The 18,120-nt window shown below is 58.8% G+C and overlaps 2 protein-coding genes across 4 annotated transcripts in view; one reads left to right on the top strand and one right to left on the bottom strand.

Annotated features, from left to right (window-relative positions):
- Positions 1-971, top strand: part of SGSM2 (small G protein signaling modulator 2) — a 39,074-nt gene extending 38,103 nt beyond the window's left edge. Inside the window, exon 24 of one of the 3 annotated variants that reach the window (XM_042914591.1) lies at positions 443-971. In XM_042914591.1, the coding sequence (XP_042770525.1) occupies positions 443-639 (197 nt within the window). In that variant the 3' untranslated portion in view covers positions 640-971. Of the gene's footprint in view, positions 1-371 lie in introns of all 3 variants that reach the window. The other 2 variants (XM_042914598.1, XM_042914596.1) reach the window with 2 other exon arrangements.
- On the bottom strand, positions 969-17,468 carry MNT (MAX network transcriptional repressor). The gene is made up of 6 exons (XM_042914607.1): positions 16,982-17,468; positions 11,088-11,667; positions 10,430-10,471; positions 10,173-10,284; positions 4,653-4,845; positions 969-4,515 (listed from the first exon to the last, which is right to left on the bottom strand). The coding sequence occupies exons 1-6, from the start codon at positions 17,052-17,054 to the stop codon at positions 3,758-3,760; spliced, it is 1,758 nt and encodes a 585-aa protein (XP_042770541.1). The 5' UTR covers positions 17,055-17,468; the 3' UTR covers positions 969-3,757.
- Between the last annotated feature and the right edge of the window lie 652 nt (positions 17,469-18,120).

The raw sequence follows: 18,120 nt of genomic DNA, 5'->3' as shown, positions 1-18,120 counted from the left end.
GGGCCTGGCTTTTATTGAGGCTGGTGCTTCTTCAAGAGAATGGGACCCAAGACATTGGTGACCACTTCCTTCCCTAAGGATAGCCCACCCCAGGAAGAGAAGTGGAGTCCATTCCTCTGGCTGGGGCTGGGAGTGGGGAACGTGTCACCGGGGCATTCGACAAGGCAGCCTGCCTGGTCTATAGTTAGGCCTCTTCCTTACCTCCCCACTTCCTCCTGAGACAGCCTGCCAAAGGGCTGGTTTCCCCTAAACTGGGACAGATGTCGTTATAGGGACAAGGGTCTTCCGGGCCCATCTTAGAACATGGTTCTTTGAGTCCTGACCTTCAAACTTCTTCCTCTTTTTGTTCCTTTCCCTTATGGATTCCCCAGATGACCCGTCCTAACTACAACTTCAGAAGTGCATTGCCCTCTAAGGAAGCCTCTCACCCTTCTGCGCACAGGTCTCGAGGCGGTTCTCCTCCACCTTTCCTACTGGAACTTTATCAAGTTCAGGATTCACAACTCTACAGCAGGCCCAGGGCAGGGTGGCACATGTTGGGGAATTCTGCATGGAGTTGACAGATTGGACTGCAGGCTAGCTGTGTGGCCATACCAAGCCACCTCGAACCTGTTTCCTTATCTGCCAGAACAGGGCTAGTTCTTGGCTCGTTTACTCCGCCATACTGTTAAGAGATGAAACAAGATAGTGTTTGTAAAAATGGTTTTGAGGAAGTATGAAGTATTGCAAAAGTATAAGGAAGACCAGAATTGCAGTCCTCAGAGCCTGTTTAGGATCGAACACTGGCATCAGAACTGGAAGGTCTCAAATCTTCTAAAACTGACCAGCACCGAAGCTGCTCGAGGACCCGTGCCCCTCAAATGTCCACAGGGTTAAGAACCCCGATGCTTGCTAGAGGACTTTCCCTAAAAGGCTCTGCCTCCTGTTGCAACAAAGTGACCCAGATGCTGCAGCTTGACAGCCCCATCTCTGGTTTCAGTGCAGGTTTATTTCAGTTTTATATTTTATTCCAGGCAAGTGCTTATTACATGGATAGTATTCATGTCTCAATACCTAAAGTCTTGGAGCATGAACAGCCACTAGAATACAGTTCAATAGTAAAAATACAATATGTACAAAATTAGGGTTTTTGTAGGGTTTTTGTTTTTTTTTTTTTTCCCACACAGCAGATGTATCCAAACACATAAAAATCTCTACAGTCTGGGGTCGCTACGGTTTATATTTCAGGAAACGGAGACACAGTGACCGAGTCCTCACTGTAAACAAGGGCCACCTCTTTAGGGGATGGGGATGGAACCCTGGGATGGGGGAGAAGCTGTTCCTGGAGAGCAGGGGTATGGTGACCCCTAATTCCCCTCCAGGCACTCCCTGCCCTTCTTTGGCCCCCCAAGGAACCAACCTCCCCCTCTCCCCGAGGTAAAGGCTCCCAGCCAGTGAACCACTCTTAACATCAAAAAGTAAAACACGCATGAGAGGTAAGGTGTGTGTGTGTGTGTGTATGTGTGTGTGTATGTGTGCGCACACGCACGCGTCCCCCAGGCTGGAAGGGCTAGGGAGGGGCAGGCGGTCCCACAGGGTGAGGACAGATATGGTCCTGACAGCTCTCAGGGGAGATGCCCAAGGAAGGGCTGGGCGGCGGCTGCCCTCTCGGGCACACGGCATCACAGCGTTCACAAACAACAAAAACAACAGCAACAACACCCATCGTCACCAATCTGGACATAGTCATTCGGCACTAGATTCGAAGGCCCCCACTGCTAGGGGTGGGGAGGGGCAGGGGCGGTGAACAGGCGGATGAGGTATCTGTGCAGGCCCGAGAGGCCACTGGTTGACACACTTTCTGGAATGGCCTCAGGATGCAGGGAGGTGAACAGAGCTTGAGAGGGAGGGCAGGTTCCCCAACGTTTCTCTGTTCCCTGGGCGCCAGGCTGATCGGGCTCCCTCTGCTCTTTCGGTTGTAATCACTCAAGGAAGAGTGGAAACTGGTTTCCCCAAGAACCAGGGTGGCAGGTGGTGGCTGCAGGGGCAGGAAGGCAGCGAGCTTGTGAGGTGGGAGTGCTGTGCTGGGGTGGGTGTGGGGCTCCCTCTTAGAGGCCTCTAGGGTGTCCACAGGCCTCCCTTTCCCCACCCCAGGAGAGACAAAGGAGAGCAGTCCCCTGGGAAGTCTCCAGGACCAGGAAGGAACTGAAAGGGGGTTCTTAGGTGTCCAAACCTGTTCAAGACCTTTGCCAGCCTCCTCAGAATATTGCAGGCCACTCCTCCTGCCCCCAGCCTGTCAAAGCAAACTTCACACCTAGGGACACTGGCTTCCTCTCCCCACACTGAAAGGCCATCGTGTGTCCAGGTGGGGAGCCGAGTGCACAACTGAGTGTGTCTGACACAAGGCCACTTGTAATAAATACCCACATAAAAAGAGAAGCCAAAGCGGTCTGCCGAGGCAAAGGCAGGGAAAGAAGCATGCCCCCCCCCCACACACACAGGCCCCCTGACTCCCCACCCCAAGCTCAGCCCTGCCCTAGGACCAACCAAGGACCTTCCTCAGAGGAAAGTTGTGGCACGCAGCAGCCTCCACCGAGTATACACTCAGAACAGCCCACTGGGAAAAAGTGGATGTTCAGGGGGAAAGAGAGAGATGATGGCAGAGACAGAGGAGTTGGGGCAGGAGTAGCAGCCCTCCTCCCTTCTCTACAGGTCCCCAGAGCAGCAGGGAAGGAGCTTGGTTGGGCCCAGGCCCTAGATTTTTAACTTCCTCAGCAGTGTGGCTTCAGGCACCTGGAACCCAGACCAGATAGCTACTAATCCACTTCTCTGAGGCTGCAGGAGGCACTCAGGCACACCCATCCCTCGGGAGTGCACAGCACTGAGCAGAGGCCAGGGAACCAGGGATGGGGACTGACGGGTCCAGAGAAGCTCTCTCCCCAGCTGCACCCAGGCCGGCAGGGGGCGGGGAGGGGCAGGACCGCTAAGCCCTTCCTTCCCAGTCCCCACCCACCTTCAGCCTACCCTCCTGAGGTCAGGAGCCCAGTGGCAAGGATTGGGGCGCTCAGGGAGCTTAGCAACAGCACGGGTTCAGTTGTTGATAGAGACTCCTCTTAACTAGCTTCTGCTGTGACGAGCCAGTGACCGCAGCTGGGTTGGAGAACCATAGGCTGGTGCCCACCTGTGTGGGTGGGACTGCAGAGCAGCCACTTCTTAGGATCTGTCGCGTGTACTCAGAGCAGAGTGCCCCCCCGCCACGGTACCCAGCTTTCTGGGCCAAGTTGCTTCAGTTCTGCTCCCTCTCCCCATCCCCTCCAAAGGCCTGGGGAGAGAAGGCCGAGGCTCAGGACAGAGGACCCGGCACTCAGCCACCTCATCAGACAGCAATAGCAGCAGCAGCACAGGAAGGCAGGCAGGGTCGGGGAAGCCGGAGAACACAACACCCACTTCGCACTGGTTGCAGGGGACAAGGTGGGGAGGCGGGAACGGCACTGGAGCTGGCACCAGGCCGGATGAGTGGCACATTCACCAGAGTGTCTCATCACTTTATCAAGTCCTAGTGCAGTGGGGTAACCCCCTGCCCTGTGCCCAGCTCCCTGGGGGGGGCCCTCCCTCCCCTGGCTCAGAGTCTCTGCACCCCCTTCCCCTAGGAGGCCTGGGGGTGGGTGTGGGTGGGGCGGGCCTTGGCCTGGCTGGAATGTGTGGAGCTGGTGGGTGGGAGAGTGGGGGACAGGTCCCCCTCCCTGCCCCCACTGGGGGCCTCTGAGTGGCCTCATCCTCAAGCCAGCTTGAGTGTGCTGACCGGGAAGGAGGGCATGGTGACCATGGTCACGGGGTTGAGCACTGTCTGGCCCACCAGCTGGGGGTGGTGCACCACCTGAGCCCCCACAGCTGGCTTTGCCATGACAGTGGCTGGGGGTCCCAGCCCCGCTGTGCCATTCACTTGCTGGTGTGAGAGGGTGTGGGCAATGTGGCTCACCGCCACGGGCTGGCTCACTGCCACGGGCTGTGGATACAGGGGCAGCTGGGAGCCGAGGTGGGCCACATGGTTGAGGGTGGCAGGGTGCACTGTGATGTGGCCAATGGGGGGTGTGGCAGGTGCCAGCTGCACAGCAGGGCTGGGGGCCGAGGGGGCAATGTGGGCGATGTGCTTGCCGCCCGGCCCCTGTAGAACGTGGTTCACAGTCTGGATGACTGAGGCGTGGGTGGTGGCCGTGTGGGCGATGACCGTGGAACCTCCACCAGCTGCAGCCACCAGATGGGCTGGAGCGGGCACCAGCGTCTGGGCAGGGGCAGCCGGTGGGGGAGGAGGGGCTGGCAGAGGTGTCTTCTGCTGTGGTGGCGGCTGCTGCCCAGGCAGGTGGACAGGAGACAGGGCCACAGGCTGGGAGTGGGGGTGTGGATGGGGAGGCAGAGGTGCGGGGGCGGTGCTGGGCGGTGGCTTCGGCAGCTCCGGGTGGGGGCGATGGCTCAGTTTAGGTGGGCCCAGGCCGGCCTGATCCTCCTCCATATCCTCGTCTATGTTGTCCTCACCCTCTGTGGGGGGACACGGGGACAGGGACAGGTCAGAAAGGCTCGCGAAACAAGAGGCTGGAGTAGTAGATGCCCCTGGGGTCTGGGGGCATGGAGCTGGGGGGCAAGGGCCTGACCAGGGAGGGGCAGGTGGGGCTCACCAGAGGCCGTAGAGGTGGAGGCCTGGTCGTCCTCCGGCTGGCCAGTCTGCCGGAGCACACGGTCGATCTCCAGCACGTCCATCCACTGGCTCAGCTCATGCTTGAGCTCCGCCAGCCGCTGCTGTGTGGCGATCTTCTCCCGCGCCAGCCGCTCCATCTCATGCTCGTATTCCTTCTCCTTCCTCTTCAGAGACTGGACAACAGCCAAGAGACCGAAGGATACCCTGAGCAGAGGCCACAGGGTCCCCAGTACCGCAATCCCTTCCCACTGCCACCCTGGCCTCCAGGTCACTTAGCACCCAGGGGCAGTCTGCAGTGATGGGGCCGCGGGGGACCACACCCACTGCTGGTCCATGGCTTTGTCCCGTGAGGCCCTGCATCCTGGGGACTGTGGGCTCTCCAGCAGGCACCATTGAAAAAAAGCACAGATCCAGGCCAGCCCCACTCTAGGATGAAGGCCTTCCCCCACCCCCACATCAACTGTGTCCTGAGGGGCTTCATGGCCCCTGGCCCTATCCACCCTCCTGGCAGCCACTTGCCTCCATTCTGCAGAGGACAGAAGGGGTAACAGACTTCTCCGTGACGCTCAAGGCCCCGCCACCACTCATACCATGCTGTCAGTCACCATGCCACAGGCTACCCTCCTTGGAACTCATTCCCCAAAGAACCCCAAACAATCCTGCCCTTTGCTCCACAGCATCATTCACTAGTCTTAACTTCAATGTCCCTGAGGATGCCTCTCAGACTTTGTGGCATGGCCTCCAACCCCCTGAATTTCTTCTTGACCTGCCTCCATCTCATCCCCGGCAGCTGTTGGCTCTGCCCTCTGCTCTCACCTGGGCTACTCTCCGTGGCACCTACCTGTGCTGCCTCTCAACCACACTCTCCATTTTCACCCTGCCCACAGCCCTCCAGATTCCCCAGGCTCCTGAATGATCGATCCCTAAGCCCTGGAACGTGCCCCTCCTTCCACACCTGTAGCTGAGCTGCACTGACCAAGGAGAAATGGCTCAATGGCACCTCTGACATGGAGCACCACTGGAGACACTTCTGTCCTTCACCACAGGTTCCACATTGCTCCTGCCCCCATGGCGCTGATGCCACCCACCTCACTAAGAACACCAACAGGGAGTTCCCTTGTCCACAGAGCCATCCCTGCCTCAACTCCTCCAGGCCCACAGCCTCTTAGGTTCACCCCTCATGTTGGTGCTGGATGCCATGCCTCCCAGACTGTGGCACTGCTCCCCTATCAGAAGTGTCTCGAGGGGCATGTGGGTGGCTCAGTCGGTTGAGCGTCCAACTCTTAATGTCAGCTCAGGTCAGGATCCAGGGTCGTGGGATCGACCACTCAGCACAGAGCTGGCTCAACATCCTCTCTCCCTCCGCCTCTCTCCCCCACTTGGCATATGTACTTTCTCTCTCAAAAAAAAAAAAAAAAAAAAAAAAAAAAAAGTGTTTTATATCCCCAAAAGGCCAGCTTGTGTCCTATGCCTCAGCTTCTATCCTCCATGACCTCCTGAAGCTGACACTTTATTAAAACTGACTCCTCTAAGTCTTGGAGACCTCCCTGTTGCCAGTTTCTCTTTGGCCCAGACATGTGACGAGTGCTGGGTCCACCAAACATGGACACTTTTGCCCTGTTGCATCCTGAGTCTCTTAACCTGACCTATTCCTGAGCTCCTGGCTTCTAAGGCTGGCCGGTTACGGCCAGGTACAGAACCCACCGACTCTTCCTACACCAAACTATCCAGCTTGTCTTAGTTTTCCTCTCTGAACCCGGTCTCACACACAGATGGTCCCTTCTCATCCCTCTACATCATATGTGCTTGTGCTCCAAGACCACATCTGACTCCCACCACCCATCCCATCTCATGCCCTGACCAGTGCATCTTCTTGCCCTTGAGCCCTTCTTGGCACCACACAACACTCTTGAGCATTTAATAAGACTGTCAGGTAGTACTTAATCAGACACTAGCTCATATTATCCCTAAAAGCTTCGTATTTTGTCCTTCCACCTCCATACACACTGTTCCTTGTCCAACGCTGTGAGTAAAGGCAAGGACTGTTTTATTATCAGCTTTATCCCCTGACCCGACCAGTGTCCAGGACAGAATTATGCACATCTTAGCTCCAGGGGAAGGATCTGTGAGGATGTGAGCATGTTGGTTCCCACCTCTATCCTGTCTCTCTGCTTTATCACAGAATCACAGTCACATTAGACATAAGTTTCCCCTGACTCTATTTCTACAAGCAGTTTTATAGCAGCCTTCCTGACTGTTCACTTGTCCCTCTTGGGCATGGCAATGTCTTCAAGTTTGCCCACTAAACTAGGCCCAATTTCCCTACGCTTCCTCGTGCAGCCCCAAACTCCTGTGTTTCTGACCTCACCAGTAAGAAATGCCTCAAACCATTAGTACCTGCCAACACATAACCCAGACACAACCATGCAATGTTCTGGCCTGAAACCTGGTAGTTTTACAATTCTGCTAGCAGTCCCAGGCCACACACAGCCTTCTCTATCCTGGTTTTGAGATTTAACCTGTTTCCCTCTATATTTCTCCCAGAAAGATCCCTCCCTTACACACACACACACACACACACACACACACACACACACACACACACCTGGCTTCTCACCTGGCTCTACCCTGAGAGGCCAGTGCTGGACATGACATCAGATGAGGCCATATCAATGATGGGGCCTGTGGTGAGTCAGCTCTCACTTGAACCTGGCTGCTGGGGGCTGGAAGTGGTGTCCTGAACTCTACCTACCAGCAGGAAGAGTAGATTTCTGACTTAGGGAGAAACTCAGAGGCCAAAACCTCTTTTTCTTACCCAGCTCAGTTATCCACAGGCCTAGAGGCCCCCGGAAAGTTTCTCCAGGGTCCAGCTTTTGTCCACATTGCTTCATTTTAAACACATTTCCTAAAACTGCTTGGATGCATAGTTTGGTACCTGCCTATTCCTCTTCCTGTTTTTGTCCACCTCACTGTGGCTTTCTTAAAATCTTCCACGCCACTCTGAGTCTGGCTGGGAGCTACAGCCTTCCCACCTCAGCAAACAACCAATGCTTTCAGTCTACACACCTTATTGGTCTCTCTACTATTCCCTTTTGACTCCTATCTAGTGCCCTGCTGCCCCCCCCCCCCCCAGCCCCTAGCCCATCTCTACTCTCCACGTGGTAACCCCCACGGCCACCTTTAAGTTCCAAAACTGAATCCTGCTCCCTCTTGCTGGAGACATTTCAGCCTGAGCTGGGCTTTCTGCCCTCTGCTTTGCCCAGGTCACCCTGGAACCTTCAGGTCTCAGTTCAGATGCCCCTTCCTCAGCAACAACCTCCGGCACACCTCAAAACAGATCCTCTGATCCCTGTCCCTATTACATTCTCATGGCACAGTATTTATAATCTACCACCAAGACCAAACCTATGAAGACAGACCCACGCTTATTTCTTTGCTCCCTGCTTCATCCTCAGAATCAGACACAGAGCTGTCCAAAGTACCTGAGTGAATAAACAAATGAATGAGATTGAGGATTGAGATAGCCTTGTAACTTTTGTTTCTGCTTCCATTACCAGCCCCAGGACAAATTTCTCTTATGAACAGCCTGGGTACACCTCACACCTCGCTGCCTCCTCAGCCCAGGCTCATGTCTGCTGGTTCTACCAAGTCTCTATTTCTGATTTATTTTCAAATCCAGATATCATTGCAAGCAAGGCTTTCCTAAGTATGCGTCTATAAAGTGGAATGTGCCATCCTATTCTTTCTACTTCTCAAGAATTATTATTAAGTTGGTGTTTATAGAGGACCAATCTGAACATTCCTATGATGAAGATGCTACTATTTCTTCCCATTTAGCAAAATGGCAGTACAAAAGAAACTGAGAGTCATAGAAAACGTCACAGCATTTGGACAAGGATTTGCTTCCAGGACACATAACTGCCTATGACTGAAGGACCGGGAACATTCTCAAGCCCAAGTTCTGCAAAAATATGTCAGAAGTAGGCCTCCTGGAGACCCTCCGAAGCCCACCCCCTCGGGCCTCTCCTCTTTCTAAGCCAGTCAGGCCAACAGCGAGGCCCCGCCCCTCCCAGAGCACGCGCGCACCCACGCGGACCTGGCCTTGCAGCGTCACTCCCTGCCGGCTGCACCCTCCCCTCGGAGCACGGAAGCCCCGCCCCCACCCCGTTTCCACCAATCTTCGAGCCCGACCCCTCCCCTCCAGGGTGCCGGGAAGCGGCCTGGAGGCGCGCCAGCCCCTCCCCCTCACCCGCAGGGCGGGCGGAAGGGCGCGCGTTCGCGGGAGCTTGGGAGGGAGCAGCCGGCTGGGAGCAGTCGCGAAGCAGCGCCTCCGCCCCCTGAACAAGTCAGGCTCCGGTTACCTCAGGGCTGTGACCCCGCAGTACTGGCCGGGGGAGGGGTGGCGCCCGGCCCCGGCTCAAAGCTCGGTCAGATCCTCTTTGCTACCCTTCCCACAGGAACCTTAATGCTGCCCGACCCCCCAGCTGTCGAAGCGCGCCGATAGGGGGACCGCAAGCTGCCCCCGCCCCCGCCAGGCAGGGAGCCCTAAGTCCCTCCCACTCCCCAACGGCTCCATTCGGACTCCGTCTCCGCGGCAGCCGAGCGTGGCCGCGCGCCCCACCCCCACAGCCTCCTTTCCGGCACGCGGAACCCTCGGCCGGTTTCCAAGGAAACCGAAACACGGGGCCGTCATGGCAACTGTCTTATCTGGCGGGCGCCCCCCACCCCGTACTGCAGAGGGAAGCCAATGTCCAAAGAGGGGAGGTCCACACAGACAGGAGGGCCCCTTGAAAAGGGGTTTTTTAAAATCCCAGGCATGAGGAGAGCCTAATTTTTGAAGGTTCGGCGACCCGAGGACTGGTTACTTAGACATTTCCACAGCCTCCAGGATTAACCCCCAAAATTGAGTCGTGGCACCTCAATGCGCTCACTAGAAGGCTCTTAACCCTTTGGGGGTAAAACGGGGTGGGGCCTCACCGGCGCGCCGCCGCGTGCAAGGAGCCACGCCCAGGGGACTCCCCACCCCATCACGAGCGACAGATTCTCGGGCCAAATCCGGGTTCCCGCCCAGGCACTGCGGGCGGGCTGGAGGCGCCGGGGCGGCTCCACGCCCTTCTCACCCGCGGGGGCACTAAGAGCGCCAGGCTGTAACGCGGGCCCGGGCACCGGGTCCGAAAACCGAGCTGCGGAGGCGGCGCAGATGGCGGGGCTCCGCGGGGCGGCCGAACGGGAAAAGGGGGGGGGCGGAGAAGGGAACGCCGCGGCCGCCCTCCCCCGCGCACGCGCGCCCGTCCTCCCGCCCCCTCGCGGGCGGGGAGCCCCGCTGACGTCAGCCGGGCCATGTGCTCAGCGCCCGCGTGGAGGCGGGCGGGGGAGCGGGAGAGGGAGCGAGGGCGGGGCGGGGCCGCGGCGAGGGGAAGAGGGCGGGAGGGAATGAGGAGGAAGCTGGCGCAGAGGCCGCCGCCCGCCGTCCTCTCCGCCGCGCTTCCCTCCCCCGTACCTGGATGTACCGCAGCGCCGTCCGCAGCACACTCAGATTCGACGTCTTCTTGTCGTCCACGTTGGGGATGTTGCGCTTCAGGGTCTCAAAGCATTCTTTCAGATGGGCCCTCCTGGGGAGAGGGAGAGGCGCCAGTTAGCCAGCGCCTGGGGGGCCGGGGGTCAGGGCGGGGAGGGAAGGCCCCAGGAGAACAAGGGTGGGACCTGTCCCCGGAGCGGGCAGGTCGAGCCCAGAGACACACACGCACGCACACACACCTGTTCTTCTCCAATTTGTTGTGGACTTCTCTGGTTCCGATCCTGAAACCCAGACAGACAGGAGGCTTAGGGAGGAGGGCCCAATTAGGTGGCCTTCCCGCCCCCTGCCCCCACTCCCCAAATGTCACAGGCGTCTTGCCCCCCATATTCTCTGTACAAAAAGCAGCAATGGGAGATGTTCACCCTGTTCAGATGTGCTTATACTCCCTGGAGGGCACACGTATGCTCGTAATTCACAACCCATTAACCCTCCATCCTGCCCCTTCCACCTAAGAGGAGATATAAGGTCTCCTGAGGCTCAGAGAAATAGCCAGTTGACCCCAGCCCTCACCCAAGAGTTCCCCAATCCAATACTCTGTCCAAAGGCCTGGAAATGCCATCGGCCCATCCTTGAGGGGGTCAGAGGACACAGAAGCCTGAGAAAACAGAGGGCAATGGCCATTCCCCACTCCCAGGGTGGGGATAGGCACAGGCACAGTGCAAACTGTCCAAATAAAATACCGTGCTTCTCAGATAGGGAGGTAGGACATGGCTTTGAAGGACTGGCTCAGGAGTGGGGGGGGGGGGGGGGGGAGGGGGTACTTTCTCTTCCACACACAGCCCAGGATTCGGGCAGTTCTCCACCCCACCAGCCCAGACTCTGCCACACCTCACTCACCCCCCAGGCCTCTTCTTCTGTTCGCTGGATTTGACTTCTTCCGCTGGTGCCAACTTCAGGGTCCCAAGAGTGGGTGGGGGTGGCTGCTGGGGGGCCAGCTGGGGCTGGACTCCAGGGTGTGGTGCTATGGTCAGGATAGGGGTGGGGAGGGGCTGCAGAGGCTTAGGGCTGCCAGTGGGCGGAAGGGTGGTCTTGGAGTCCGGCAGCAGGGGAGCAGGGGTGGGCACCTGTGGCCTGGTGGGCAGGGGGGCAGCCTCCTTAATGCTGAGTCCAGGGGTGCTAACCAGGGCTGGCTGGCGGGGCGCCAGGGGCAGAGGCTGGGCTGCAGGAGGCAGTGGTGGGGGTGGGGGCAGAGGTTGAGGAGAGTTGGTCACTACTGGAATAGGAATGACAGTCAGTGGGGTGGGGGTGGCAAGTGGGGGTGGGGGTGCTGGCGGGGGTGCCGGAGGGGACAGAGGTAGGGGTGGTGCTTCAATGCGGGGCTCCTCCACGGGCAGGGCATGGGCCAGCCTGGCCAGGCTGCTGGCCTTCTTCTGCTCCTGCTCCCTCTCCCGCTCCAAGCGAAGCCGCTCCTGCTCCTCTACGCAGAGAGAACACAAGGGGTTTTCTCAGTGGGCCAGCAGTCCTGGGTCCCAGCTTCTGAAGTCTTCCAACCATAACACATCCTCTGACCCTGTCCCAGTTAGTGCTCAGTGACACCCCCGCTCAGCCTGAGACACCACAAATCCCCATCCACACCCAGACAGGCACTGGGGTTAAGTGCTGGGGACACAGCGGTGAACAATTAAAACAGACCTAGTCTCTGCGTTGGGGAGCTCAAGGCCTAGAGGCACTGAGGGCAAGGACAAGTTACAGAGGATAACAACCCAGGCTGAGAGAGGAGAGGGGCTGTGGAAAGACAGAGCAGGGGCTGTCAGAGAGGATGCTGGAGGCCTGGCAACCTGAAAGTTCAGAGGTTAGGCTGGTGATGAGCAGGAAGGTTCAGGAACAAGGCTGAGGGGAATGGGGTGATAGATAAGGTGGGCAGAGGCCAGTCAGCAAAGACCTCACAGGCTACCAGACAAGAATGGGGGGGCAGGAGGTAGGCGGATCATAGCTTCTGGGGAAGGCCTTCGAAAGTATTTACCAAGTACTTTCCAGAGGGCAGGCGGCACCTCCACTTCACAGATGAAATAAATTAGCTCAGAGAGGCAAAGTGATTTGTTGAGGACCACACAGCAAGTCACAGGTATTACTGAAACTACACCCAGCCAGGAATCCAGACACCCGGCGTATACCTATACTTGCTGTGTCAGCATCTGCTCACTAGGTGTCTGTACACACACACACCTGTGGATCCTCACAAGAGTCCACACCACAGGCAGGGCAGGGACATCACCTTCAGTTCACACATGAAGAAATCAGGCCCAGGACTCCCAGGCCAGGTCCCAGTGTCTGATTTCCTCAGAGACCACACAGAACAAATTCGGTCCTTCTCTGCCCTTTGTGGTGCTAGAACTCATCGTTCCCACATCCCTCTTGTCCCCACCACCAGCGGGACAATCAGGAACCAAAGAGGCAGGCGGGAAAGAAGGGCAGCCTCGCACCGGTCAGTTCAGCATCTCTGCTGAAAGACCTGCTGCCAGGTGAGGCCTGCTCAGGAGCTGGCTGAGAACACCTTTCCTGATCCAGAAGCACCTCTCCATCTCCACCCAGCCCCATGCTCTCTGGGCCCCACCATTCAGGTTCCCTGGCTACAGGGCTGGGCAGGATCTCCGGGGGGCAGCTGTAGCCCCCAAGCCAGGGAGCAGGCTGGTCCACCAGCCCTCCTGCCCATCCCGGATTGGTCACACTGCTGACTGACTGAGCTGACAGCAGTAGCGGGCAGACACGCCCCAAACACACCACCCCACGGTGGGTGGGGTTGGGGGAGGGGAGGACAAGTTTGGCTAAGAGCCCCTTGTGGAGGAGGGCATCAACCCCACACTGGCCTTTGGGGCTCAGGGCCCCAGAAAACCCGAGGCCTCAGGGCCCTTTGGCCAACCAACAATTTGAGTGTGAGCCAGGCCTGCTCCAGGCCCCTCCCTCCCGCAGGGGAGAAGAGGCGAAGGAGGAAGTAGAGAGTGTTGTGAGAGGGGAAGCACTCGGCGGTTTCCCAGCAGCACGGGGCCTCTTCCGTATCTCCCCTGCCCTTCTGGAAGGGGAGCTGCCAGGCCGGTGTGGGCCTGCTCCAATGAGGGGAGGCATTGGTCTCCCAGGCCTTTCCAAAGGCCCTGGCTTATATTACAGCTCTGGGGAAAGCCAGCTCTCTGCTCTCCAGCTTCCCAGAGACTATACTGGCAAAGAGTTCCACCTACCACCTACCCAATCCACCCCCCACCCATCCCCAAGGCAAGGCCCTGGAGGTCAGGGCCCAACACAGCCCACCTTCGTTCCTTTGAGCCAGGACCCAAACTTTCACAGGTGTGGGGGTTGATGTTCCATTCTCCCATTAGCAGTGGGACAGAGGGGACCCCAAGCCCCAAGGACAGGTGTCCTAGGAACCCAGCCTGAAAGTAAACCTCATTCCCATATTTTAAAGTAACTCCACACAGCTGATCCAGGAGATGGCAACCTCCTTCTCACCTACTCTCTCTTCCAGAGCGAGGCAGGTACCAGGAAGGACCCAGGTAAATGGCCAAGCTCTATCACACCTGGATTGGCATGAGAAATCTTGACTGGTGGCAAAGAAGAGGGGGTGTCCCAAGCCAGATCCAGCCCACCAAAGCTTCCTGCCTCCTCCCCACCAGCAGCAACCCTCCTCCTATGCCCTGGGGAGGGGGAAACCCAGTGGGGACAGCAAAGTGGTAGTCACTCAAGGGCCTCCCTCAAGAACAACACAGGTTTAGACTCTTTAAAATAATGCACCTATGCAGCACTCCCAAACACGCACGCACTCTGACACCCTCCCTGGGCTCTGCCCAGAGGCTGGCCCCAGGGAAGTTAGCCTGACCGTTCTGGGGTGATTCAGGGGCCACAGCAGGCTCAGCGCTGGGGCCTGAGGAATCTACACTAGGTAGCCCCCATTGTTCAGGAGGAGTCCTCCCCTTCTTCATGCTAATAGGGAGCTAAATACATAAGGCAGCGCCCCCCCCCCTCCCAGGGTGTAAGTAGGTCAGGTAGAAGAGGCTCCCATTTGAGCCACCTCCATGAATGCTGTAAGTGACCAGACGCCCCCCCCCCCCCACCTGACCACCAGGATGGCCTCTCTTTCCTCTCACACACACATGCGCACACACATCCTCACGTGAGCAATCTGGCTGGTCTAGGTCAGGAAACCCACCCTTGAGATTGAACCAGGGCATGGACAACAGGATCCCTGTTCAGAGCTGCTCATCAGGTACATACCCAGGAAAGCAGTTCTGGTCAGCAGGTCCACACACCACCCCTTTTCTCCCATTTTTCCCACCCCAAGTCAGAGGACAGAACCTCAAGGAGGAGGAAAAAAATATGAATTTGAGATTAACCGCTGCGGCCAGGTCTAGCCATCGGTATGTGAGCTTTTGGAGTAGATCTGGCTTTGCACCATCCATCCCCTAAGACCTCCTGCCACGCCAAGAAGGACCTGTGACTGGTCAGTTAAACTAGGCCTCTACTCAGCTCCCTGCCCTCAGGTCTCACCACGTGGGGGAGGGGCGCTCTCTCGCGTGCGCGCGCGCCCCCGCGCTGTCTCTCTCTCTCTCATCACTGTCCTTCTTACAGCCAGCTCTGGCCTTATTATTTGGGAAAGGGTGGAAGAGAAGAGGGCACAGGGTCTTCTCCCCTTCCCCAGAAGGCCAATCAGCCTGAAGGTAAAACGAAGGTGATGTGAGTGTTCCTTTGGGGCAACAGCAGGGTCAACCCTGTTCACCTCCAGCACAGTGCCTGATGCGCGGCAAGGACACAATAGGCACTCCTGAATTGCACTGTGTTGATGGTGGCAGCAGGTGACTCAAGTCTCTCCAATTCTTGTGCACGCTGCCCTCCCCTCCACGCCCCGTCGCTGGGCCCGAAAGCAGGACATTCTCGACCACCACCAGTACTGTCAGGGCCTGGCCCTGCTCAGGACCCCGAAAACAAGGGGGAGGGGCACGTGGGCTGATGTCCTGGCCCATCAATTCCGCAAAATCCAAGCATGTCAGTCTCACATATCTCGAGTGGCTCCTGACCTTGAGAGGCCTGTCGGCCGGGTTGGGCGGGCGGACCCGCTGCTCCCCCGCCCCTGGCCCGCTGCTGCTCCCCCCACCCCACCCCCTCCGCCGCTGCCGCGGCACAAGCTAGCTGCAGGGCGCGCGCGCACACAACACACACTACTACCTCCTGCATGACTCATCATTGAAGCAACAATAGGCAGAGAGAAAGGAAAGGAGGGCGAAGCACTCTCTCTACCACAACCAACTCGGCAGAAGGGTTGGGGAGGGGAGGTGGAGGGGACAGGAGTCCCCGGATACTGCACACACACCGATCCGGGTCCGAGGCCCTCGCAATGGTCCGGAAAACGGAGGTGTTTTACCTCCAACCCCTATTCCTGACCCTGAAGCCTGGGACCACCGACAGGGCGGGTGGGACGGAAAGCATCTGAAATCTTCCTTTCCTGTCGAGGGAACGTCAAAGTTTGCCCCTTCTGAAGCCTGGTTCACTCCACAATGTGGCCAGGGGTATTGTCAGGAGGTCCTGGTAAGAACGTTCCCCCAAACGTCAGTGGGAATATGTGAGCTCTAAATGTCCTGTCGCCTCGCAAGTCTGAGGGTTTCCCTTGCCCCAGGATCAAAAACAGGAGGTTAGGGCGAGAATGGACAGGTGAGCTCGGCGGCTCCTCCTTCCAGCGCACAGGCTCTCCCGGGGAGGTGCCCGGCGGCCGGAGCCAGGGCCCAACCCGGCGCAAGGCCACTCGCCAGCCCCGCCCAGGCCCCGCCCCCGGCCCAGCGCGAGGCAGCCGGGAGGGGCCGGGCCGCTCCGTCCCCAGCGGGAGTGTCCCCCGTGCACGTGGTCGGAGGCGGGGCCTGTCCACGTCACCACCCGGTGTAACCAACGGGCTTGGAACGCAGGCACACGCAACATTCCAGCCGAGAGCGGGTTTGGAACGCGCAGACACGCCACATTCCACACCGGCTAAAGTGGGGCGCAGCAAGGGGGGCCCGGGGACTGCCCCCAGCGACCTGCAGGCCTTTTCGCAGACACCCAATCAGCCCGGCTCTCACCCAAATCCCTGAAGCGCGACCCAGCCCAGCTCTGGGAGGCGGGGTCAGGCGGGGCTGGCCAGGATCATAAGACACGCGATGTCATTTCATTCTGCAAAGGCCGCCTCCGCCCCAAGCGGCGCGTAGATCGTCCGGGAGCGCCCCCCGCACCCTTCCCACAGGGCCAGGGAAGCCGGGGAGCCGCTCGGCGTAGAGTAATTCCCACCCCCCACTCCGTTACACACACGCCCACTCGTGTGCACTATACACTCGCCCGTGTACACGTCCGTTCATCCGCTCTCCTCGAGGCTCACATCACAATCCCCTCTGCACACACGCACGCACACGCGGGTCTGCCACCCCCACGCAACACCATTCCGCACCCCACCCCCCACCGGCTCACACATCCTCAGCTCTACCGAGGGCGCCCCTGGCCCACGCGAAAGAAGCCCCCACGAAAGGTGCACACCGGGTGGCAGGCAGCTGAGGTGGCGCCCACAGGAGCCGGGTCCCTCACTGAATGTTAATGTATTCATTAATTAATTTTACTGCCCCCAACACTCCTCTCCAGGCGGCGGCTCTTGTGCGAACCTTGCGCTGCCCGGCTTCGCGGGCCGCTCGGGAGGGGGTCGTGTCCGCGGTTTCGCGTGGGCTCGGAGACCAGGGTCGCTCGTCTCCCCTTCCCCGGTGCCCCAGGGGCCCAACCCGGCCGCTCACCACGTGCTCTCTGTTGTTGCTGCGCTTGCCATTCCAGGAAGCGGGCCGCCTCCAGTAGCGTCTCTATGCTCATCGCGCCGAGAGCTGCCGGGGGCGCGCCGGGGCCGAGACTGCGGCCCGCGAGCCGGGCACAGGTCAGGCTGGCGGGCAGGCAGGAGGGAGGGATCACCTCCGGGGGGCGACAGGGCTGGGCGGCGCAGCGCACTCCGCAGGGAAGAACGGGAGAGCACGGAGACAAAAATTAATGTTTCCCAAAATATTTGCAAAATATAATTTGCAAATTTAAAAAATTTTGATGCAAAAAAACAAAAGGCAGCACTGCCTCCCTCCTTCCCCTCCCTCTCTTCTTCCCTTCAGATGCCTCCCGCCCCGCGGCCCCCGGGAGTCCCGCCGACAAGAAAAGGCTTTGCAACAAGATGGCGAGGAGGCACCGACACACACAACAAGGGAAGGAGCCGCGCTGCCCCCGGCCGCCGCCCCCGCTACTACACCGGGGCCGCAGCCAAAGCCCGGACCGGAGCCCCCGCCCGCAGGGCCGCGGCGTCTCAGGAAGGGAGGGGCGGGGTCCCGAGCGAGCTGGCCCCGCCCACTACAGACGGCGCGCGCACACGTGGCCGGGGTGGGGGTGGGAGAATCTCCAGCCTCGTTCGCGCCCTGCATTTCCGCTTTCTCTCCTCGCCCCGCCCCGATGGCAAGCCACAAGTTGAGCAAGGGCTGCGTGTTGCGGTCTTTCACAACGAAATTTGTCCTGCTGGAGGAAAGGAAGGGTGTAGAATTTAAGACATAAGTTAGCTCAAATAAGGATATTCCAGGTCAGGGAAACCTTAGGATGGTACAGACTGGCCTGACCCCAGGGTCTCCGCTCCCTACCCACACGTGACCTAATTCCTGCAACCACCCTGCTGTCGCAATTCCCCCGGGATCCGCCCGTGGGCGGAGCTGACGGCGGGACTCTGCCAGAGAACAGCCGGAGGGAGCGGAGTGGCGATCCAGTTCCACGTTTTGTCTCCGTTCCTCCCCCCGCAGTGCGTTCGCATCCTATTAGGCGACGTCACCGGGCCACGGGCCAATGGGCGGGCAGGACAACACGGCATGGAGCAGCTCCACATGGACACCCCGCGCCGCCAGCCTTCCGTTTA

Source organism: Panthera leo, chromosome E1 (genome assembly GCF_018350215.1).
Source record: "Panthera leo isolate Ple1 chromosome E1, P.leo_Ple1_pat1.1, whole genome shotgun sequence".
Lineage (NCBI taxonomy): Eukaryota > Metazoa > Chordata > Mammalia > Carnivora > Felidae > Panthera > Panthera leo.
Note: the sequence above shows the minus strand (reverse complement) of the source record. Positions and strands in the feature narration are given on the sequence as shown.

Bases quoted from the DNA above. Each gene is read 5' to 3' on its own strand.
- MNT (XM_042914607.1), bottom strand. From the start codon at position 17,054: ATGAGCATAGAGACGCTACTGGAGGCGGCCCGCTTCCTGGAATGGCAA. The intron at 4,846-10,172 runs GTACGGGGGAGG...GCTGTTGTCCAG, and splicing joins CGGCGCTGCGGTACATCCAG to TCTCTGAAGAGGAAGGAGAA. The intron at 4,516-4,652 runs GTGAGCCCCACC...GTCCCCCCACAG, and splicing joins CTCCACCTCTACGGCCTCTG to AGGGTGAGGACAACATAGAC.